Genomic DNA, 25473 nt, shown 5'->3' on the forward strand with positions numbered 1-25473 from the left:
GAGGTATTAAATGAAAACTTTACTAAGGAAGAAGATGCTGCCCGGGTCATGGTGGCAGAAGAGGCTATTCAGAAATTCCTCCTTATCTCGGTCCTAAATGGCCTGCCCCTTATTCTGAAACGGTGTCCCCCCTAGACAGAGGAAACATCCTTCCTGCATCTACCCTGCTGATCTACCATGCTGTGCCCTGTAAGAATGTTGTATGTTTCAATGAGATCACCTCTCATTCCTCTAAATTCAGGGCAACAGTATCCTCAATCTCTCCTCATAAGACAATCCCGCCATCCCAGGGATCTGTCTGGTGGAACTACGGCCAAGCTATCCTTCCTTAAGTAAGAGACCAAAACTGTACACAATACTCCAGGTGCACCCTCACCAATGCCCTGTACAATTGTAGCAAGGCACCCTTACGCCTGTACTTAAATCCTCTTGCAATAAAGCCAACATAACATTTGCCTTCCTAATTGCTTGCTGTAACTACATATTCGCTTTCAGTGCCTCATAAACAAGGACACCCAGGTCCCTTTGGACATCAACACGTCCCAACCTCTCGCTATTTAAGAAATGCTCTGCCTTCCTGTTTTTCTTACCAAAGTGGATAACTTTACATTTTTTCCACATTATGTTTCATCTGCCACGTTCTTGCCCACTCGCTTACTCTATTTAAATCCCCTTGAAGCCTCTTTGCATCCTCCTCACAACTCACATTCCCACTAAATTTTGTGTCATCAGCAAATTTGTAAATATTACATTTGGTCCCCACAGCCAAATCATTGATATAGATTGTGAATAACTGGAGCCCAGGCACTGATCCTTGCAGCACCCCACTAGTCACAGCCTGCCAACCTGAGAGTGATCCATTTATCCCTACTCTCTGCTTTCTGTCCGTTAACCAGTTCTCAATCCAGGCCAGTATATTACCTCCAATCCCATGAGCTTTAATTTTACTTATTAACCTCCTGTGTGGATCTTATCAAAAGCCTTCTGAAAATCCAAATACGCAACATCCACTGATTCTCCATTATCTATTCTGTTAGTTACATCCTCGAAAAACTCCAACAGGTTTGTCAAACACAATTTCCCTGTCATAAATCCATGCTGATCCTGCCCAATCTCACCATTATTTTCTAAATGCTCAGTTATCACATCCTTTAGAATAGATTCTAGAATTTTCCTACTACTGATGCCAGAATAACAGGTCTGTGGTTCCCTGATTTTTCTCACCCTCCCTTCTTAAACAGTGGGGTTACACTTGCTACCTTCCAATCTTCAGGAACCATTCCACAATCTACAAAATTTTGAAGAGTGACCACCAATGCATCCACTATCTCTACAGCCACCTCCTTCAACACTCTGGGATGTAGATCATCAGGTTCAGGGGATTTATCAACTTTCAATCACATTAATTTCTCCAGGAATACTTTTTTAAAAAACTAATACTAATTTCTTTCAGGTCCTTGTTCCCGCTAGTCCCTTGGTTCCCTCATATTTTTGGGAGGTTTTTTGTCTCTTCCTCCATGAATACAGACACAAAATATTTGTTTTGTTTCTCTGCCATTTCCTTATTCCCCATTATAAATTCTCCTGACTCTGCCTGCAGTTGTCTTTGCTAATCTTTTCCTTTTTACATACCTATAGAAGCTTTCACAGTCTGTTTTTAGGTACAATATTTATATGGCTGGTCCAGTTCGGTTTCTGGTCAATGGTAACCCCAAGGATGTTGGTAGTGGGGGATTCAGCGATGGCAATGCCATTGAATGTCAAGAGGAGCTGGTGAGATTGTCTGTTATTGGAGATGGTCAATGCCTGGCAGTTGTGTGGCGTGAATGTTACTTATATCACAGGGAAAACACAGGAGTAAAGGAATTGATAAAATAAAATAACACCCACCTCCAAAGTAGTATTGATCGCCAGTCTGTACACGTAAAGCATGGTTAATCCGTACTGGTGAATCCTCCCTCTCATCAATGACAACAATAACAGAATCCATTCGGGCTAGCAGCTGAACTGAGTGCCAGTGTCCATCAGTCAAGTTATAACCTGGCAGAGCAAAGAAGAGAGAGTTGGTGTGGGGAGTCTGTCCGCCAGCCACTGAATGACTCCGTGCAATCCAGCAGCTGCAGTTCACTTCTCCATCCCACAGATCACCTTTTGGCCAAAAATCAAAACAATTGACCAGCTCAGGTGCTAGAAAAAAACAACAATCTTTCCATAAATGCCTCCCATTTCCATTCCTGGTCCCCTGAAGCACCTACATTGTCTGAGATTAGGAACCTCAACCAATGGCCCACTATTCAGCTGCCAGTCTCAGTACAGTGTCAGCATGGCACGCACAAAAAAACACACACATACTTTGCAAGGAGTCACTAGACAGCATCAGGAGGAGATTTGGATAATTCTTTCCATTCCTCATTGATTCTACATCCAATCAGCTTGCCTCAGCTGTGTGCCACACTGGGCAATGTAGCTCTGCACTATACCACAGGAGGGCAGCATCGAGATTCAGCTGCTAAGTGAGTGGAACAGAGAAGGAAAAGTGGGGAATTCCCCAAACGTTGTACCTGCAGCAAACTCCAGTCTTTTCCTGCCAGTCTGTTGAAATGAAATGTTGATCTGCCCTTCACTTAAACCCATCTCCAGCCAACCAATGCCGTCAGAAAAGTTGCTAAAAAGAAGCAGGCCGCTTGTGTCTGAAGATCGGAAACTGAAATTGACAGCCAGCTGGTTCTGCATTGGTAGCCCTGGTACCTGGATAAAGCTGGCTGGCGTTGCGAAGGTTATTGGATAGTACGGCTTGTCCTTATAGAGGAATTCATGACAGCGAAATCGTATATCACCCTGATTGAAGGAATGGAAATATTAATGACACCACTTTATACCCAACAGCAAAAACATTCTCTGCGACTCAAACACAGTTTTAAACTTACACTCAATCTTCCTGACAATATGGAATCAAAGCATATACAACAAAGCAGGAGGCCTTTCAGCCCATCATCCCTGTGCTGGTGTTAACTGCAGCAAAACCATCTACTCTCTAATCTCCTTTTCTGCTCTGTCCCAAAACTCTTCAGTATTTGACCAGGAGTTTCTCTAAATGCCCAATGAAAGCCTGTGGCTGACTCAAAGCAGCAACCCTGTGTGAGAGTGCATTCCATTTTATAATTGCTGTGTGAAAAACTTCCCTTTCTCTTTTTATGACTCTTGTGTCAACCCTACACTGACCTCTTGATACCAATTCATCAGCCAGTGAATTATTTACCCTCTCAAAAAAAACTTAAAATACGCTGATAAATTTCCAATAACCATCTCCACTCCAGTAAATGCAGCCATTGCTTTTCCAAATCTCTCATATAATCATATCATGCAGTTGTCAGCCCTCTGAATCTACATTACTCCTGTCCTTTTTTATCATAAGATACACAAAACTGCACACTCTTTGCTAACTGTGGCTCTCCAATTTACAGATTCACCTTCACCTCCTCCCTTCAAGACCCCTAAAGTTGAGAATCAAAGCTCCAGCAAGGGAACATATAAAGCAGGAGCAGAATTAGGCCATTTGGCCCCTCGAGTCTGTTCCGTCATTCAATAAGATCATGGCTGATCCGTTTGTGTTTCGATTTCCACATTCCCATCTACCCCCTTTAACCTTTGATTCCCTTGCCTAACAAGAATCTATCTACCTCTGACTTAAAAATATTCAATGACCCTGTCTCCACCACCTTCTGAGGCAGAGAGTTCCATAATCGCACAACCCTCAGAAAAAAAAAATTCTCCTCATCTCTGTCCTAAAAGGGTGACCCCTAATTTTTAAACCGTGCCCCCTAGTTCTAGACTCAGCCATAAGAGGAATCATCCTGTCCATATCCACCCTGTCGATACCATTCAGGATCTTATAACCTTTAATCAATTCACCCCTCACTCTTCTAGCCTCCAGTGGAAACAAGCCCAGTCTGTCCAACCTTTCCTCATAACACAACCCACTCATTCCAGGTATCAATCTAGCAAACCTCCTCTGAACCGCCTCCAATGCATTTACACTTTGTTACTTCTTGCAAATCAGAAAAAGACTCATTTATGGGCACTAAGATAAAAGCAAAAAACTGCGGATGCTGGAAATCCAAAACAAAAATAAAAATACCTGGAAAAACTCAGCAGGTCTGCCAGCATCTGCAGAGAGGAACACAGTTAACATTTCGAGTCCGTGTGACTCTTCAACAGAACTATGGGCACTCTCTGTTTCCTGTTAGCTAGCCAATCTTCTATCCATGCTAATGTGTTACCCCCTACACCATGAGCTTTTATTTTTTTTTATTCATTCACGGGATATGGGCTTCACTGGCTGGGCCAGCATTTATTGCCCATCCCAAGTTGCCCTTGAGAAGGTGGTGGTGAGCTGCCTTCTTGAACCGCTGCAGTCCATGTGGTGTAGGTACACCCGCTGTGCTGTTAGGAAGGGAGTTCCAGGATTTTGACCCAGCGACGGTGAAGGAACGGCGATATATTTCCAAGTCAGGATGGTGAGTGGCTTGGAGGGGAACTTCCAGGTTGTGGTGTTCCCATCGATCAGCTGCACTTGTCCTTCTAAATGGTAGTGGTCATGGGTTTGGAAGGTGCTGTATAAGGAGCCTTGGTGAATTCCTGCAGTGCATCTTGTAGATGGTACACACTGCTGCCACTGTGCGATAGCGGTGGAGTGACTGAATGTTTCTGGATGGGGTGCCAATCAAGCAGGCTGCTTTGTCCTGGATGGTGTCAAGCTTCTTGAGTATTGTGGGAGCTTCACTCATCCAGGCAAGTCAGAGTATTCCATCGCACTCCTGACTTGTGCCTTGTAGATGGTGGGCAGGCTTTGGGGAGTCAGGTGGTGAGTTACTCATCACAGGATTCCTAGCCTCTGACCTGCTCTTGCAGCCACACTATTTATATGGCTTGTCCAGTTCAGTTTCTGGTCAATGGTAACCCCCAGGATGTTGATAGTGGGGGATTCAGTGATGGTAATGCCATTGAATGTCAAGGGGTGATGGTTAGATTCTCTCTTCTTGGAGATAGTCATTGCCTGGCACTTGTATGGTGCAAATGTTACTTGCCACTTATCAGCCCAAGTCTGAAAAATGTCCAGGTCTTGCTGCATTTGGACAAGGACTGCTTCAGCATCTGAGGAGTCGCGAATGATGCTAAATATTGTGCAATCATCAGTGAACATCCCCACTTCTGACCTTATGATGGAAGGAAACTCATTGATGAAGCAGCTGAAGATGGTTGGGCCAAGGGACTACCCTGAGGAACTCCTGCAGTGATGTTCTGGAGTTGAGATGACTGACCTCCAACAACCACAACCATCTCCCTTTGTGCTAGGTATGACTCAACCAGTGGAGAGTTTTCCCCCGGATTCCCATTAACTCCTGTTTTGCGAGGGCTCCTTGATGCCACACTCGGTCAAATGCGATGTCAAGGCCAGTCACTCTCACCTCACCTCGGGAGTTCAGCTCTTTTCTCCATGTTTGAACCAAGGCTGTAATGAGGTCCACAGCTGAGTGGCCCTGGCAGAACCCAAACTGGGCGTCAGTGAGCAGGTTATTGCTAAGCAAGTGCCGCTTAATAGCGCTGTTGATGACCCCTTCCATTGGTGATGATTGAGAGTAGGCTCAATAGATGGGGCGGTAATTGGCCAGGTTGGGTTTGTCCTGCTTTTAGTGTACAGGACATACCTGGGCAATTTTCCACATAGCCAGGTTGATGCCAGTGTTGTAACTGTACTGGAACAGCTTGGCTAGAGGCGTGGCAAGTTCTGGAGCACAAGTCTTCAGTACTATTGCCAGAATATTGTCAGGGCTCAGCCTTTGCAGTATCCAGTGCCTTCAGCCATTTCTTGATATCATCTGGAGATGCTGGGGACCTCCGGAGAGGCCGAGATGGATCATCCACTCAGGACTTCTGGCTTAAGATTGTAGGAAATGCTTCAGCCTTATCTTTTGCACTGATGTGCTGGGTTCCTCCATCATTGAGGATGGGGATATTTGTGGAGCCTCTTCCTCTAGTGAGTTGTTTAATTGTCCACCACCATTCACGACTGCATGTGGCAGGACTGCAGAGCTTAGGTCTGATCCATTGGTTGTGGGATCGTTTAGCTCTGTCTATCACTTGCTGCTTATGCTGTTTCGCATGCAAGTAGTCCTGTGTTATAGCTTCACCAGGTTGGCACCTCATTTTTAGGTGTGCCTGGTGCTGCTCCTGGCATGCCCTCCTGCACTCTTCATTGAACCAGGGTTGATCCCCTGGCTTGATGGTAATGGTAGAGTGGGGGATATGCCAGGCCATGAGGTTACAGATTGTGTTTCAGTACAATTCTGCTGCTGCTGATGGCCCACAGCGCCTCATGGATGCCCAGTCTTGAGTTGCTAGATCTGTTCAAAATCTATTCCATTTAGCACGGTGGTAATGCCACACAACACAATCGTGTGAAGGCGGGACTTCGTCTCCACAATGACTGTGCAGTGGTCACTCCTACCGATACTGTCATGGACAGATACCTCTGCAGCAGGCAGTTTGGTGAGGATAAGGTCAAGTATGTTTTTCCCTCTTGTCGGGTCCCTCACCACCTGCTGCAGACCCAGTCTAGGAGCTATGTCCTTTAGGACTCGGCCAGCTCGGTCAGTAATGGTGCTACCGAGCCACTCTTGGTGATGGATATTGAAGTCCCCCACTAAAGTACATTCCGTGCCCTTGCCACCCTCAGTGTTTCCTCCAAGTGGTGTTCATGGTGATGAGGATTCATCAGCTGATGGGGGGAGGTATGTGGTAATCAGCAGGAGGTTTCCTTGTCCATGTTTGACCTGATGCTGTGAGATTTCATGGGGTCCGGAGTCGATGTTGAGGACTCCCAGGGCAGCTCCCTCCCGACTGTATACCACTGTGCCGGCCGCCACCCCTGCTGGACAGGACACACCCAGGGATGGGGTGATGGTGGTGTCTGGGACATTATATGTAAGATATGGGCCTGACTTTTTCCCGCGTTGGGTGGGCTCGGTGGGAGCAGACGGTCACAGAGCCCACCGCCGCTCACGATCGGCTCCACACCGCCATTTTACATGGGTGGACCAATTAAGGCCCGCCCAGTGTAATATGCCAGCGGTAGCACTCAGCGCTACCTGTGCGGGCAGGGGGAGGAGGGAGAGTCAGGGCAGCGCTCTTTCACACGCACGGAGCTGCCTCACGGAGATTGAAGCGCTTTTGAAATAATTAAATAAATGGAATAAAAATTGAATGAAACGTCATGTGGCTGCGACATTTTTCAGAAAATTTTTTAATTCAATTTGTCAAAGCTTTAGGAAACCTCGTCCCGCTTGTGGATGAGGTTTCCTAAAAAACATAAAGGCTGCTTGAAATTAATTCGTTCCTTAATGGCCTCGATAGGCCTTGTCATTATCGGCGGATGCACAGCCGACTCTGGCATGCCCCGGCCGAATGAAACATCGTGAGACACCACCACAACGTTGGGACGCGTGCCCGACGTCATCGCACATCATTTTACACACCGGCGTGTCGGGGCCCCCTCTGTACGCCCACTGAAAAATCCTGGCCATGATTCCGTGAGGATGACTATGTCAGGCTGTTGCTTGACTAAGTAGTGAGGCAGCTCTCCCAATTTTGGCACTAGCCCCCAGACATTAGTAAAGAGGACTTTGCAGGGCTGAGTTTACTGTGGTCTAGGTCGATGCCGGGTGGTCTGTCTGGTTTCCTTCCTTTTTTGGAGACTTTGTAGTGGTTTGACACAACTGAGTGGCTTGCTAGGCCATTTAAGGGTGGGTCTGGAGTCACATGTAGGCCAGACTAGATAAGGACAGCAGATTTCCTTCCCTAAAGGGCATTAGTGAACCAGATGGGTTTTTACAGCAATCAACAATGGTTTAATGGTCATCTTTAGACTTTTAATTCCACATTTTTTGATTGAATTCAAATTCCACCATCTAGTGTGGCAGGATTCGAACCCAGGTCCACAGAGCATTACCCTAGGTCTCTGGATTACTAGTCCAGCAACAGCAACAATACCGCTATGCCATCACCTCCCCATTTTCCACAATAACCTTTGTTGTGGCACCTTATCAAATACAATCTGGAAATCCAAGTACATCACGTCTACAGGCTCCCCTTTATCCACAGCATGTGTTACCCCTTCAAAGAACTCTAACATGATAACATGATTTCCCTTTCACAAAACCATGCTGACTCTCCCCTATTACATTAAGGTTTTCTAAGTGCCCAGCTATAACATCTTTTAGGATCGATTCTAACACCTTACCCACAATAGATGTTAAGCTAATTGGCCTATAGTTTCATGTTTCCTGCCTCCCCTCCCTTCTTGAATAGGTTATATTTGCTACTTTCCAGTCTGATGGAATCTTTCCAGAACCTAGGGAATTTTGGAAAGTTAACACAAATGCATCCACTATCTCATTAGCCACTTCTTTTAAGACCCTAGGATGAAGCCCATCAGGATCAGGAGACTGGTCAGTCCGCAGCTCCATCAGTTTGCTCAGTACCACTTCCCTAGTGATTGTAATTTCACCATGATGGAATGATGGACTCAATGGTCTTTTTTTGTGCATATGATTCTATGAATCTCATTAGTCCTTTTGTGGCTTGCTCTGCTGGTGGCTAATGGAATGTTGGTCTTTGCCTCGAGGGATTGAAATATTAATGTACGGAAGCTATGCTTTGGTTGCATAGAGGCTAAGTGCAGGTGCAGCACAGTCACACTATTTCGTGTAACACTGTGTTCAGTTTTGGCACTACACCTTGGGTTGGATATATTGGTCTTGTGTTTTTCTCCAGCTCCATGTATCTATTTCACCCACCCACCCCTTCCTCCCCTGACTCTGTGTATTCCTCTGCTTCATGAGAATTTTACTATTTTCAATCTTTTAATTTTCTGGAAAGCTCCACATTTCTCAAAATTAACCCACCCAACCTGTCCTATATCCAGCCCTGTTCATTACTAGTTTTACTAGTTTGCAAAGCCCCTAATTTGGTGTTTGCAAGTACTGACATTATTCTGATTGTATCCTGTCCACATTATTTATGTTTTTGGCAAATGATATCTGAATGTTAACTTGAATATTTCACAGTCTCCCACTGGGAAGTGCAGAATGGCAATAGTGGAAAAATGACACAAAATTAAAGTCTGCAAGCTGGACCCAGAGGATAGATCAGTCTGTCAAAACTATCCCTTTCCTGACATTTCCCATCTCTCATGCTTTCTACTGAAACTCATAGACTCATAGACATTTACAGCACAGGAGGAGGCCATTCGGCCCATCATGTCCGTGCCGCTCAACAAAGATCTGACACTAATCCCATTTTCCAGCGCTTGGCCCATAGCCCTGGAGGCTATGGCAACGCAAATGAATATCTAAATACTTCTTAAATGTTATGAGCGTTTCTGACTCAACCACCCTTTCAGGCAGTGAGTTCCAGACTCCCACCACCCTCTGGGTGAAAATATTTCTCAACTCCCCTCTTAGCCTTCTACCTCTTATCTTAAATCTATGCCCCTGGTTATTGACCCTCTACTAATGGAAAAAGTGCCTTCCTATCCACCCTATCTATGCCTCTCATAATCTTATGCACCTCTATCAGATCCCCTCTCAACCTTCGCTGCTCCAAGGAAAACAATCCCAGCCTATCCAATCTTTCCTCATAGCTCAGACCCTCCAGCCCAGGCAGCATCCTGGTAAATCTCCTCTGCACCCTCTCCTCTGCAATCACATCCTTCCCATAATGTAGTGACCAGAACTGCATGCAGTACTCCAGTTGTGGCCTAACCAGTGTTTTATACAGTTCCAGCATAACCTCCCTGCTCTTGTATTCTATACCTCGGCTAATAAAGGCAAGTATCCCGTATATCTTCTTAATCACCTTATCTACCTGCCCTGCTACCTTCAGGGTTCTATGGATATGCACACCAAGGTCCTTCTGATCTTCAGTAATTTCCAGGGTCGTACTATTCATAGTGTAATCCCTTGCGTTGTTAACCCTCCCCAAGTGCATTACCTCACACTTTTTTGAGTTGAATTACATTGTCCACTGCTCTGCCCACCTGACCAGTCCATTGATAGCCTCCTGCAGTTTACAGCTATCCTCCTCACTATTTACCACCCTACCAATTTTCATGTCATCCGTGAACTTCTTGATCATACCCCCTACATTTAAGTCCAAATCATTTATGCACACCACAAACAGCAAGGGCCCCAACACCGAGCCCTGCGGAACCCCATTGGAAACAGACTTCCAGTCACAGAAACAACCCTCAGCCATTACCCTCTGCTTCCCGCCTCTCAGCCAATTTTGGATCCAATGTGCCACTTTGCCTTGGGTCCCATGGGTTCTTAATTTCTTGACCAGTCAGTCTGTCATGAGGGACCTTATCAAAAGCCTTGCTAAAGTCCATGTAGACCACATCAAATGCATTACCCTCATCAACACTTCTTGTTATCTTCTTAAAAAATTTGATCAAATTTGTCAACCACTTGTGCCAAATCGCATCTCATCTTAGTAAAATTAGCCTTTCCCCAGTTTAGAACTTTTATTCCTGGTCCAACCTTATCCTTTTCCAGAACTATCCTAAATCTAACTGAGTTAAGGTCACCATCTACAAAATGCTCCCCTATTGATACGCCTTCCACCTACCCAGGCTCATTTCCGAAAATTAGGTCCAGAACTGCCCTCTCCCTTGTTGGGATTCCTACACACTGACTAAAAAAGTTCTCCTGGATGCAACTTAAGAATTTTGCTCCCTCCCTACCTTGCACACTAAAACTATGCCAGTTAATATTACTGCCCTATTATTCTTACACTTCTCTGAAATTTGATTACATATTTGATCCTCTATCTCTCCCTGACTGTTTTAGGGCCTATAGTATACACCCAACAGCATGTTTGCCCCTTTTGTATTTTTTACTTCTACCCGTATGGCTTCATTTGATGATCCTTCCAAGATATCATCCCTCCTCACTGCTATAATTGATTCCTTGATCAATATTGCAAACCCCATCCCCTCCTCTTCTATCACCCTCTCTATCTCGTCTGAATATCCTATAACCAGGAATGTTGAGCTGCCAATCCTGCCCTTCTTTTAGCCAAGTCCAACTTGTACAGGTCCTACCTCCCCCAGAAACGGTCCCAATGCCCCAGGAATCTAAAGCCCTCCCTCCTGCACCATCTCTCCAGCCTGGCATTCATCTGCTCTATCCTTCTGTTCCTATACTCACTACTGTGTGACACCAGGAGTAATCCGGAGATTACTACCTTTGAAGTCCTGCCTTTCAATTTCCTACCTAACTCCCTAAAGTCTGCTCGCAGGACCTCGTTTCTCTTTCTTCCTACGTCATTGGTCCCAACATGGAGCACGACCTCTGGCTGTTCACCTTCCCCCTTCAGAATGCCCTGAAGCCGTTCCATGACGTCCTTGACCCTGGCAGCCAGGAGGCAACATACCACCTTGGAGTCACATCTACAGCCACAGAAGCGCCTGTCTACTCCCCTCACTAACGAACCCCCTACCACGATTGCCCTTCCACACTTCTTCCTCCCCTCTGCACCCCTGAGCAGCTGGACCACCCACAGTGCCATGGCCTTGGCTCTGGTTGGCCTGCACAGAGGAACTGTCACTCTCACCGTTTTCCAAGGCCGAAAAATGGTTTTGAGAGCAAGATGCACACGGGGGTTTCCCTCACTACCTGCCTGGTCCCTTTCTTCTGTCTGGCGGTCGCCCATTCCCTCTCTGCTTGCACTTCCTTAAGCTGCGGGGTGACCACATCCTGAAATGTGTTATCGTTCAAGTCTCTTTTAACAGTTTTGATGACTGGTTCAGAACAGGGACAGTTCTTTCAAAGATATAAATATGCATGGCAAGATGGGAGCTTCTCTTCACCTCATCTTCAACAACATAAAGACCATTTCTTTTCTCTGTGTCTCTGTTCTTAGCTTACTCTTTCTTGGGTAGTTACCACAGACTCGGGACTCGGGTGACTGGGGTGTGACTTCCGCTTATGTCATGTCAGGTTTACTGACTGCTCCCTACCAGGCTCTGAGTTTGTAAGTGTCCTGTTCTTGCCAGGTCGATAACACTGATATTGTTGTACATGATGTTCTCCACACAGCCCCGGAAGTTTGGCTTGTCGACCAGTCTTAGTCTCTCAGTGGTATTCAACCCACCAAAGAAAATCTGGAATAAAGGTAAAGTGTAAGAAAACAAGAAGCAGTTGGGTGAAGCAATCTTAAAACTTCAATTAAACTGCAGTTGAGTTATACTAGATAGAACTAAACCGGTGTTCTGGCCATTTCTCTAGTGATGCCACATTGATTAGTATAAAACTAACAAATGGTTGGCAGTGAGAAAGTAAACTGTACAAACAGTATTATGCCAGGATCAACAGGTTTACCAAAACAACGACATACAAGCAGGAAATGCTGCAACATTTAACACACGAATAAGGGACAAACTCAAATGCAACAGGAAACTGAAACGTTTAACTTAAATTTGTAACCGAGTTGAACCTTATTCAACAATTCAGAAGATTTCAGCCAGAGCATACCAACCCATGGCAGCTCCAAATGTAAAGCCAACTTACCATAGAATTCAAATCCAGGTGGTCAAAATCACCATTCGTGTGCACACGTTCAACATGACCATCGAGTGTGAAATTAACATCTTGCCCATAGCGCTCGATTTCAACCATGTGCCAGTGTTGGTCATCTAGCAAACTGCCCAGGGTGACGGAAGTCTCTCCACTCACAGAATGGATGTTGCTGCTGCCTGCACAGGAAATGGGGAACATGGCAAAAACAATAAACATGGGACATATTAACTCACGCAAATTAAACTCTCTGATACGGCCTGTAATCAGCAGTGTGCTTGGGATCATGTCATTTATTTTTTAAAATTTTAAGTTCATTTCCAGCATCACAGGCAAGACCAACATTTATTGCTCATCCCTAGTTGCCCTTGAGAAGGTGGTGGTGAGCTGCCTTTTTGAACCGCTACAGTCCATGTGGTGTGGGTACACTCACAGTGCTGTTAGGAAGGGAGTTCCAGGATTTTTGCCCAGGGACAGCGAAGGAACGGTGATATAATTCCAAGTCAGGATGGTTAGTGGCTTGGAGGGGAGCTTCCAGGTGATGCTGTTCCCATGTATCTGCTGCCCTTGTCCTTCTAGGTGGTAGAGATAGCAGGTTTAGAAGGTGCTGTCTAAGGAGCCTTGGCGAGTTGCTGCAGTGCATCGTGTATATGGTACACACTGCTGCTACTGTGTGTCGATGGTGGGGGGAGTGAATGTTTGTGGAAGGGGTACCAATACAGAGGGCTGTTTTGTCCTGAGTAGTGTTGAGCTTCTTGAGTGTTTTTGGGGCCACCTTCACCCAGGCAAGGGGGGAGTATTCCATCACACTCCTGACTTGTGCCTTGTAGATGGTGGACAGGCTTTGGGGAGTTAGGAGGGGAGTAACTGCCATAGAGTTCCTGGTCTTTAGCCTGCTCCTGGAGCCAGAGTTGATTTGGCTCAGGACATTGACAGTGAGGGATTCAGCGATGGTGATGTTGAGGGGAGATAATTAGATTCTCTCTGTTGTTGGAGATGATCATTGCCTCATGCAAGTGTTGCTTACAACTTAGCAGCACAAGCCGGAATGTTGTCCAGGTTTTGCTGCATAGATCTCTTCAGTATCTGAGGTGTCATGAATGGTACTGAAGATGGCAAACCAGCAAACATCCCCATTTCTGACCTTATGATGGAAGGAAGGTCATTGATGAAGCAGCTGAAGATGGTTGGGCCGAGGACACTACCCTGAGGGACTCCTGCAGTGATGCCCTGGGATTAGATGATTGACAAATGCAATCATCCTCCTTTGTGCTAGATATGACTCCAGCCAGTGGAAATTATTCCCCAATTCACATTGACTTCAATTTTGCTATGTGCTATTTTGCTATTCTTACATTTTACCTGTAGCTCCTTGATGCCACACTTGATCAAAAGCTGCCTTGATGTCAAGGGCAGTCACTCTCACCTCACCTCAGGAGTTCAGCTATTTATCCATGCTTGAACCAAGGCTGTACTGAGGTCATGAGCTGAGTGATCCTGGCGGAACCCAAACTGGGCACCAGTGGGCAGGTTATTGCTAAGCAATTGCCGCTTGATAGCACTGTCGATAATGACTTCCATCACTTTACTGATGATCAAGAGTCCCAGTATTTTGTGCACCCTGGTATTACTCTCTAATATTTTCTCTTGGTTCTCAAACCCCTGCTGAGTTAGTTTAAAGCTTTCCCAACAGCACTAGCAAAATGCCCCGCAAGGAACTCAGCCCCAGCTCTGTTCAGGTGCAACCCATCCAGCTTGGACAGGTCCCATCTCCCCCAGAGTCAGTCCCAGTGTCCCAGGAACCTAAAGCCCTCCCTCCTGCACCATCTTTCCAGCCACGCATTCACCTGCCTTATCCTCCTATTTCTGTACTCACTGGCACATGGTACTGGGAGTAATCCAGAGATTACTACATTTGACGCCCTGCTTGCTAATTTTTTACCTAGCTCCCTAAATTCTGATTGCAGGACCACATCCCCCTTCCTACCTAAGTCATTGGAACCATGTGGACCACGACCTCTAGCTGATCACACTCCCCCAGAAGAATGTCCTGCAGCCGCTCCGTGGCATCCTTGACCCGGGGACCAGGGAGGCAACATACCATCCTGGAGTCACGTCTACGGCCACAGAAACGCTGTTCTCATCCGGATGCTAATGCTGTTGCTGATACTAATGCTGTACTGTTACTGATGCTGACACTGATACTGTTGCTGTTACTGATATTGATGGTGATACTGTCACTGATACTGTTACTGATTCTCACTCTTTGTTCCAGGTTTATTTGATTAACTGAGTTCCCCAGCTGCTGTGGTGGATATGAGCTCATGCCTCCAGGTCATTAGTCTAAGCCTTTCAATTACTAATCCAGTAACATAACCATGATATGGCCTTACACTGGGTCCATAAATTAGTAGCATTCCTCAGGTCCAACACAAGAGTCTATAATTGGCAGTGGTCCTGAGGTCCAGTAATAGGGTCTGTAATTCACAATGTGCTTCGATTCGGGTTTCTCTCTGCTCTGCTTGTCTGATTTTAATGAGTGGACTCAGTCTATACTGGCTACTAACCCCAGTGAGGAGCCTGTTAAATGGTGCACTTCCCCAGATTAAATACCTAAATTAATGTGAAACAGCAGTTTTGCTCCCTGCAGCTCCACAGTGATATAATCTCCCTCTTCGCCCTCGCTGTGTAAGAGAAGTCCATCCTGAGCCATAGTTTTGAAGTTGAATGAGATGGAGTCGAAGAGCGTGCGAGTATTTCTGTCCTGGAATCGGTAGCTCAGTGAACTGTTCCCATCGAAAAAGACCATGTCAGAATCTAAAAATGGAATAAAAGTTATCAACATTAACCACAGCCAAAGCCCAGAAATACAGAAATAGCTGTCATTTCAAATCAGCACCGGGGTGAGGTTGGGGAGGGGGTGGGGTTGGGTGGTGCAAGAAGACAGGAAGGAAAGAAAGAAAGAAAAGCATTTACATTGTGCTTTATTGTCCATTTGGAAGTTTTAACACCCAATGACTGTTGGAATGTAGCAAAGTCTTGCACACTGAATTTGCTCTCAGTTACAATAACTGAATGAAACAGATTTACTGACAGCAATAAAATGATATGTGCGAGAATATGAATTAGGAGGAGGAGGAGGCCACTCGGCCCTTCGAACCTGCTCCACTATTCAATGGGCGGGGGTGGGAACTGTCTTGACCAATCAGAGTCAAGCTGCTTGGCTTAAATTTCAAACAATGGCAACGCCTCTAACACTTGCCAACCAATCAGCACTCTCTTCTCATACAGCATATGTTCTTTCCCCTGACATTGGTATTTTCTTGCAAATTGTCCTTATGAGTGCAAGACAAAAAGCTTTGACAAAAAATGTCTCTTTTTCAGCAACACTCAAGTTCTGTCTGACCAAATGACTACTATTTATTTCTTTGTAGCCTCCGTATGTTCTCTTCACAGTTTACTTTCCTATCTGTGTCATCAACAAATTTAGCAACCATGCCTTCTGTCCATTCATCCAAGCCATTTATATAAATTGTATAAAGTTGACGCCCCAGCACTGATCCCTGTGGCACACCACTCGTCACATCCTGCCAACCAGAAAATGACTCATTTATGCCAACTCTCTGTTTCCTGTTAGCCAGCCAATCTTATATTCATGCCAATGTTATCCCTACACCATGAGCTTTTATTTTCCACAACAACCTATGATGTGGCACCTTATCAAATGCCTTCATGAAATCCAAAAATGGCACATCCACTGGTTCCACTTTATCCACAGCACATGTGACTTCCCCAAAGAACTCAAATAAATTGGTTTAACATGATTTCCCTCTCACAAAACCTTGATTACCTTGAATTTAATCTGTGTGCCCTGCTATAATGTCTCTGATAATAGTGAACATTTTCCCTATGACAGATGTTAAGCTAACTGGCCTGCAGTTTCCTGTTTTCTATCTCCCTCCTTCTTTGAATATAGGAGTTACATTAGCTATTTTCCGACCTAATGGAATCTTTCCTAAATCTAGAGAATTTTGGAAAATTAAAACCAACACATCAACTATCTCACTAGCCACTTCTTTTAGGATCCTAGGATGAAATCCATCAGGACCCGGGGACTTGTCAGCCGCAGTTCTAACAATTTGCTAAGTACCACTTCCCTGGTGATTGTGATTTTCTTGAGTTCCTCCCTCCCTTCTATTTCCTGATAACATAAGGTTTTGATAGATTGGCTATAGAGAGAATGTTTCCACTTGTGGGGAAGAGCAGAACTAGAGGCCATCGATATAAGATAGTCACCAAGAAATCCAATCGGGAATTTAGAAAAGACATCTTTACCCAGACGAGAATGTGGAACTCGCTGCCGCAGGGAGTAGGTGAAGTATTTGTGGGAAATCCAGGCAAGCGTTTGAGGAAGAGGGAATAAAGGGTTACAATGGTAGAATTAGATGAGGAAAGATGGGAGGATGCTCAGGAGGAGCAGAAACACCATCGTGGACTGGTTGGGCCGAATGACCTGTTTCTGTGCCGCATATCCTATGTAATCCCACTGATGTACACTATAAATTGAGGTTACAATTCCTACAATTTCAAAAACTTTGCAAGATGTTTCAATCCAATTTATAACAAAATTCAAACGTTAATTTGGTTCAATTTACACAGCTGGTCCCAGAAATTAGGGGAAAGACGGTTGAGGAACAGAATTAATATTTCAGGTCGATGACCTTTAGAGGAGATTATTGTCCTGAAACCTTTAGTGGTTAAGTAAGGAATTTAACAGATTCTGGTTAACAAACAGGATTCAAGGCTATGAGAAATGCACCCAAAGGAATACTGTGGTTAAGTGAGCAAGATGTGGTTAAGTGAGCAAGATGCGCTGAAGGTATCCTATCTGACTCTGCTACTTTGATGCTATTATGTTTATAAATTGCTGTGATCCCTTGTAACATTGAATTATTCTGTTGCAATCTCACAAAATTAGTTCTTCATCAACTGAAGGAACCAATCTCTACAAATCAGATTACACAAAACTGCTTGGTTCTAATTTATTGAACAGCTAGAAAGTCCCTGAAGAAGAGTGATACAGACTTGAAACCCTGTTTCTCTCTCCACAGAGGCTGCCAGAACTGCTGAGCTTTTTCAGCATTTTTTATTTTTACTTCAGATTTCCAGCATCTGCAGTATTTTTGCTTTTACATTATGGCAGTATTGGTACTTGCCGTAATGGCAGCCGTAGACTTCGACACGGAGCCCAACGTAATGACCTGGCCTCCAGCTGATTGCCACGAAGCGGAAGGAACGTGCGAGAACTGGCCGCCAGAGCTCATGTCGAACCACATCATCAGAATTCCGGTTTCCTGCAAACGTCTTTAACAAAAGTGTCATTATTCCACAGGGCTGGGGACAACGGGGTGAGGGGGAGGTCAGAGGACAGACAGACAGTTGGGGAGGCAGAGAGGTTGGGGTATTTAGAATTGGGGTATTTTTCACATGCAATATTACAGTGAGAACTGTTTATCAAGTCTCCACATATCCTCACTTTCAATGAAGTCACACTCACACACTCACTCACTCACAATAAGTTTATTGGATGATGTGTAAATCACTTCTCAGTTCAATAGGGCTCAGTTACTGAGGATATCACTACATTTTGATTAATATAACTTATTCAGTTGATGAGATGTATACATGAACTGAGGATCCAAGGACAAAGTCCTTGAAAATATTTTCTGGATTCTGGACATTTTTCAGTCTCTCTAAGAGGTCTATTTGCAAGCGCCAGACATACCCAGTTATGTCCCTGTTGATAGAAAGGTTTCCAGTTATCTGCTCGGTCACCATACAGGAAGAGATACTTGGTCACCCAATCGTAAGAGTTGTAAGTTCCTTGTGTTGCGATTGCAGTGATTTTCGATCTCTGGGACAGGTTAATCTGCAACCAGGGGAGTCGGTCTGAAAGCTGTGGGGACCAGCCTCCTCTCGCTGAAAAACAAAAACAATGGCAGCAAGTGAGGCCATGACCACAGCCACCCAAACCTGGGGAGGGGGGGCCTGTCTCAGCTGGCGGGGGGCGAGGAGAACTGGACTAAACCCTGGACTCATTTCCCCATAACTTGTACTGGGGGCAGGTTGAACATCTCTGAACTGCAACCCCCTCACCATGGGCATTAGTCCAGGAGCTATGAGGGTGTAAAGTCTCTCAATGTTATTACCACTTGACAGGATTGACTTCCATGGTCGATGGGAGGTTTTGAGTAAACATGGGGTGCACCCAGCCCTCTTCCCCCTCACTGCTTCTCTCCCCACCTTTTACCCACCCTTCATCACACCACATCCCTCAGCCATACTTACCCACCAACCCCCTTCCCAAGCCCATCAAGCCTACACCCCACTCCCACAACCTCTCTTCCTGAGCTCCCCTCCTGCCTATCACCTCCCCCTTTCTCCACCCACCTCCCCTTCGCCCTCCTGCCAAGACCCCATGCACCGACCCCCAACCTCCTCTCCCGCACTGCCTCACCCTCTTCTCACACACTACCCCTCCTCCATCTCAACCACCATTTCCCCTCCATTCCTTCTACCACAGCACTGGTCCTTCCTCGCCCCATCCCACCATCCTTACCCCTCATGCCTTTCCACCACCTGCTCTTCCCCAACCCCTCTCCCATCCCCACTCTTGCCCTACCTTTGCCTGTACATGACATGAATTTTGACCTTACTGTACAGTTTTCCATAGCCAGGTGAGTAGGAATATGAGTAATAGGAGGAAGCTGTCAATGCGCTTGAGTATTCTTGTTCCACCAGAGCCTCGTTACATCGTTCTGGAAGAAAGAACAAAATTTACACATTTTTGTTTTACAACAATTTCAGATTTTGACTATCTAGCTAAAAATTAAGAACTCTAATCCTGACCTCAGTTTTGTCAAGATTCTCCCTCAGCCACAGCACCCTAAATAAAACATTCTGACTGCTCAAACTGATCTAATTCCTTAATATGTCAATACCAGCAGCTCCCAAGCCTGAGGGCGGGACCAGGGCAGCCAATAGCAGCAGCTCCCAGGCCAATGGGCGGGGTTGAGGCAGCCAATACCAGCATCTCCCAGAACAATGGGCAGGGCCAAGGCAACCAATACCAGCAACACCCAGTCCAGTGGGAGGGGCCCAGGCAGCCAATATCAGCAGCTCCTGGGCCAATGGGTGGGGCCAGGGCAGCCAACAGCTGCAGATCTCAGTTCAGCAGGCGGGGCCAAGGCAGCCAATAGTAGTATTCCCCAGTCCAGTGGGAGGGATGCATGTGAGTGGGAGGAATTTGCACCAGAAATGCACCAACTCCAAAAACCAATGAGAGGAAATGGCTTTTTTTTCATTCATTCACAGGATGTGGGCTTTGCTGGCTGGGCCAGTATTTACTGTCCATCCCTAATTGCCCTTGAGAAGGTGGTGGTGAGCTGCCTTCTTGAACCGCTACAGTCCGTGTGGTGTAGGTACACCCACAGTGCTGTTAGGAAGGGAGTTCCAGGATTTTGACCCAGCGACATTGAAGGAACAGCGATATATTTCCAAGTCAGGATGGTAAGTGACTTGGAGGGGAAACTTCTAGGTGGTTGTGTTCCCATTTATCTGCTGCCCTTTTCCTTCTAGGTGGTAGTGGTCGTGGATTTGGGAGGTGCTGTCAAAGGAGCCTTGGTGAATTCCTGCAGTGCATCTTGTAGATGGTACACACTGCTGCTACTTTATGTCAGTGGTGGAGGGAGTGAATGTTTGTGGATGTGGTGCCAATCAAACGGGCTGCTTTGTCCTGGACGATGTCGAGCTTCTTGAGTGTTGTGGGAGCTGCACTCATCCAGGCAAATGAGGAGTATTCCATCACACTCCTGACTTGTGGATGGTGGACAGGCTTTGGGGAGTCAGGAGGTGAGTTACTCATCACAGGATTCCTAGCCTCTGACCTGCTCTTGTAGCTACAGGATTTATATAGCTAGTCCAGTTCAGTTTCTGGTCAATGGTAGCCTCCAGGACGTTGATATTGAGGGATTCAGTGATGGTAATGCCATTGAACCTCAAGAGGCAATGGTTGGATTCTCTCTTGTTGGAGACAGTCATTGCGTGACACTTGAGTGGCGTGAATGTTACTTGCCACTTGTCAGCCCAAGCCTGGATATTGTACAGTTATTGCTGAATTTAGACATGGACTGCTTCAGTATCTGAGGATACTGATGCTAAACACTGTGCAATCATCAGTGAACATCCCCACTTCTGACCTTATGATGGGGGGAAGGTCATTGGTGAAGCAGCTGAAGATGGTTGGGCCTAGGACACTACCCTGAGGAACTCCTGCAGTGATGTCCTGGAGCTGAGATGACTGACCTCCAACAACCACAACCATCTTTCTTTGTGCTAGGCTTATTTACAGTCTGTATAATATACCAATTTAGTGCCTTATAATTCTCTGAATCTGGACTGAGAATATTCTACCCTGAGAAACCGGTTAGTTTGGGTTGGGTGGGGAGTATAAATGTAAAAAATCTGAAGTCCGCCTCCAATCTATCCACTTCTGATTTGAATGGCGGGGGTGGGGCAGTGGCAGCATGTGAACATTTACAGGAGACAGGTTGGTCTTTTCAATATTATGAGGCTGAGTGCCTCATAATGTTGATTTTAAATGTAACCAACTTTTCTGGACCTTGAGAAATCCATCAGCTAGAGTCAGTTTACATGTTTCACCAAACCCCATATCCTAATCAATGCACCCAGATCTCCAATTACTCCTTCCCAATGACTCTCCACATCTCCCCAAAAGCCTCCAGTTCCCCCCCTCCTCTAGTCACCCCCTGAACAAACCCCTCCTCCCCTCCCCCACCCCCCACCCATTGCAGCATCCCAGAAACGGAGGCAAAAAATGTTACATTCAGCGGGTCTTGAGATAAACACTCTGACGCCCCCCAATATCCCCAACCCCCTGAACTCCCCAACACCTTCACCCACTGTGCACAGCCTCAACACCCCCTGACACCCCCTCCCTCTGCACACGCTCCCAACAACCCTACATCCCACCCACTGCACACCCCACTCCCCCAACATCCCACCACACACACCCCCACCCACCAAAGTAGGCCATTCAATCCATTGTGCCTGTGCTGGCTCTTTGAAAGAGCTATCCAATTAGTCCCACTCCCCTCTCTTTCCCCGTAGTGCTATGAATGATTTCTCTTTAATTATTTATCTAATTCCCTTTTAAAAGTTCATATTGAATATGCTTCTCTGCCCAGGATCAGCCATGGCTGCATTGAATGGCGGAGCAGGCTCAACGACCCAGACGGTCTGCCCCCGCCCAATGACGACCCAGACGGTCTGCCCCTGCCCAATGACGGCCCAGACGGTCTGCCCCTGCCCGATGATGACCCAGACAGTCTGCCCCTGCCCAATGATGGCCCAGACGGACTGCCCCCGCCCAATGACGGCCCAGACGGCCTGCCCGTGCCCCGTGTCTGGCCGGACAGTCTGCCCCTACCCCGTGTCTGGCCGGATGGTCTGCCCCTGCCCCGTGTCTGGCCAGGCAGTTTGCCCTTGCCCCATGTCTGGCCGGATGGTCTGCCCTTGCCCCGTGTCTGGCCGGATAGTCTGCCCCTGCCCCGTGTCTGGCCGGGCGGTCTGCCCCTGCCCCGTGTCTGGCTGGGTATCTGCCCCGTGTCTGGCCGGGCAGTCTGCCCCTGCCCCGTGTCTGGCCAGACGGTCTGCCCCTGCCCCGTGTCTGGCTGGGTATCTGCCCCTGCCCCGTGTCTGGCCGGGCAGTCTGCCCCTACCCCGTGTCTGGCCAGACGGTCTGCCCCTGCCCCATGTCTGGCCAGACAGTCTGCCCCTGCCCCGTGTCTGGCCAGACGGTCTGCCCCTGCCCCGTGTCTGGCCAGACGGTCTGACCCAGCTCCTGTTCTGTTTTTACCAGGCAGTAGGTTCCAGATCACAAGAACTCAAAGTAAAAAAAAATCATTTCTTTCTGCCAATCACCTTAAACCTGTGATTCTCTGGTTAGGTCGGTCCTGCCAGTTTTTCCTTCTTTATTCGATCAAAACCCATCCTGATTTTCAATTCCTCTTTGAAATCTCTTTTTAACCTTCTCTGCTCCAAGGACAATCCCAGCTTCTCCCCCGTGAGCTGAAGCCGCTTTTCCCGGCTCTCATTCGGCTAAATCCTCTCTATCCCCCTCCCCCCAGTCCCCGGGCCCCCCAGTCCCCGGGGCCCTGACTCTATCCCAGGGCTAGACAGGCGGCAGATTCGCTGCGGACCCGCTCCCCAGTGGATCCTAGTGGATCCGCACTGATTCCCCGGTGGATCCGGGTGGATTCGCTCCTCGCCTGTTACCATCGGGTCACCTCCGTGCGGGTCAGACATTCCCCGAATCCTCGCTCAAATCAGGAGAGATCCCAAACCCGCTCCCGATCCCGCTCCCAAACCCGCTTCCGATCCCCGTCCCGATCCCGCTCCCAAACCCGCTCCCGATCCCGCTCCCCATCCCAAACCCGCTCCCGATCCCCGTCCCAATCCCGCTCCCAAACCCGCTCCCAATCCCCCTCCCGCTCCCCTTCCCGATCCCGCTCCCCTTCCCAATCCCGCTCCCAAACCCGCTCCCAATCCCCCTCCCAAACCCGCTCCCCCTCCCGCTCCCCTTCCCGATCCCGCTCCCCTTCCCGATCCCGCTCCCCTTCCCGATCCCCCTCCCGCTCCCCTTCCCGATCCCGCTCCCCTTCCCGATCCCGCTCCCCCTTCCAAACCCGCTCCCAATCCCGCTCCTTACCGATTGAGCGGGAGCTGACGGTCACCAGGAGAAGCGGGAAGAGCAGCGGGAATGCGGCACCGGGGCTGCTGCGCTGCATCATCCCAGTGTCCCGGCTCCGACCGCTGCGGTTCTGCGGCTCCGCTCCGCTCCCGCTCCGGGGCGGGGATGCTGCAGTGAGTGACGCAGCTTTTCCCCTCCCACCGGGCCGGCTGCGGACTGAGGACAGCGCCGGGACTGCGGCTGCGGCGGGGCTGCTCCCTTCCCGCTCACCAGATCAGCAGAGGCGTCTACAAGTGTCCAACAGTCACCACCAAACAGTCACCAGTAACAGTCACAGTGATCTGTAATTATAATGGTGATCTGTAATTCTAACAGTGATCTGTGATCTGTAATTATAATGGTGATCTGTGATCTGTAATTATAACAGTGATCTATGATCTGTAATTATAACAGTGATCTGTGATCTGTAATTATAATGGTGATCTGTGATCTGTAATTATAATGGTGATCTGTAATTATAACAGTGATCTGTGATCTGTAATTATAATGGTGATCTGTAATTCTAACAGTGATCTGTGATCTGTAATTATAATGGTGATCTGTAATTATAACAGTGATCTGTGATCTGTAATTATAATGGTGATCTGTGACCTGTAATTATAATGGTGATCTGTAATTATAACAGTGATCTGTGACAGTGATCTGTCACCAGTCACCAGTAACAGTCACAGTGATCTGTAATTATAACAGTGATCTGTGATCTGTGACAGTGATCTGTCACCAGTAACAGTCACAGTGATCTGTAATTATAACGGTGATCTGTAATCTGTGACAGTGATCTGTAATTATAATGGTGATCTGTAATCTGTGACAGTGATCTGTCACCAGTAACAGTCATAGTGATCTGTAATTATAACAGTGATCTGTAATCTGTGACAGTGGTCTGTAATTATAACGGTGATCTGTAACCTCTGACAGTGATCTGTCACCAGTCACCAGTAACAGTCATAGTGATCTGTAATCTGTGACAGTGATCTGTAATTATAATGGTGATCTGTAATTATAACGGTGATCTGTAACCTCTGACAGTGATCTGTCACCAGTAACAGTCATTGTGATCTGTAATCTGTGACAGTGATCTGTCACCAGTAACAGTCATAGTGATCTGTAATCTGTGACAGTGATCTGTCACCAGTAACAGTCATAGTGATCTGTAATCTGTGACAGTGATCTCTCACCAGTAACAGTCACAGTGATCTGTAATTATAACGGTGATCTGTAATTATAACAGTGATCTGTGATCTGTGATAGTGATCTGTCACCAGTCACCAGTAACAGTCATAGTGATCTGTAATCTGTGACAGTGATCTGTAATTATAATGGTGATCTGTAATTATAACGGTGATTGGTAACCTCTGACAGTGATCTGTCACCAGTCACCAGTAACAGTCATAGTGATCTGTAATCTGTGACAGTGATCTGTCACCAGTAACAGTCATAGTGAGCTATAATCTGTGACAGTGATCTGTAATTATAACGGTGATCTGTAATTATAACAGTGATCTGTAATTATAACAGTGATCTATAATCTGTGACAGTGATCTGTAATTATAACGGTGATCTGTAACCTCTGACAGTGATCTGTCACCAGTAACAGTCATAGTGAGCTATAATCTGTGACAGTGATCTGTAATTATAACAGTGATCTATAATCTGTGACAGTGATCTGTAATTATAACGGTGATCTGTAACCTCTGACAGTGATCTGTCACCAGTCACCAGTAACAGTCATAGTGATCTGTAATCTGTGACAGTGATCTGTCACCAGTAACAGTCATAGTGAGCTGTAATCTGTGACAGTGATCTGTAATTAAAACGGTGAGCTGTAATCTGTGACAGTGATCTGTAATTATAACGGTGATCTGTAATCTGTGACAGTGATCTGTAATTATAACAGTGATCTGTAATCTGTGACAGTGATCTGTAATTATAACAGTGATCTGTAATCTGTGACAGTGATCTGTAAGTATAACAGTGATCTGTAATCTGTGACAGTGATCTGTAATT

The 25473-nt window shown here is 46.6% G+C and overlaps 1 protein-coding gene across 2 annotated transcripts in view; it reads right to left on the reverse strand.

Annotated features, from left to right (window-relative positions):
- Positions 1 to 23662, reverse strand: part of cntnap1 (contactin associated protein 1) — a 60755-nt gene extending 37093 nt beyond the window's left edge. Inside the window, exons 1-9 of one of the 2 annotated variants that reach the window (XM_078529520.1) lie at positions 23425 to 23662; positions 19352 to 19453; positions 18421 to 18614; positions 17852 to 17999; positions 15249 to 15452; positions 12630 to 12814; positions 12080 to 12223; positions 2562 to 2838; positions 1891 to 2040 (exon numbers count right to left, since the gene is read on the reverse strand). In XM_078529520.1, coding sequence (XP_078385646.1) covers positions 1891 to 2040; positions 2562 to 2838; positions 12080 to 12223; positions 12630 to 12814; positions 15249 to 15452; positions 17852 to 17999; positions 18421 to 18614; positions 19352 to 19453; positions 23425 to 23506 — 1486 coding nt within the window. In that variant the 5' untranslated portion in view covers positions 23507 to 23662. Of the gene's footprint in view, positions 1 to 1890; positions 2041 to 2561; positions 2839 to 12079; positions 12224 to 12629; positions 12815 to 15248; positions 15453 to 17851; positions 18000 to 18420; positions 18615 to 19351; positions 19454 to 23424 lie in introns of those variants that run through there. The other variant, XM_078529519.1, reaches the window with a different exon arrangement.
- Between the last annotated feature and the right edge of the window lie 1811 nt (positions 23663 to 25473).

This window comes from Cetorhinus maximus, chromosome 25 (assembly GCF_964194155.1).
Source record: "Cetorhinus maximus chromosome 25, sCetMax3.hap1.1, whole genome shotgun sequence".
Lineage (NCBI taxonomy): Eukaryota > Metazoa > Chordata > Chondrichthyes > Lamniformes > Cetorhinidae > Cetorhinus > Cetorhinus maximus.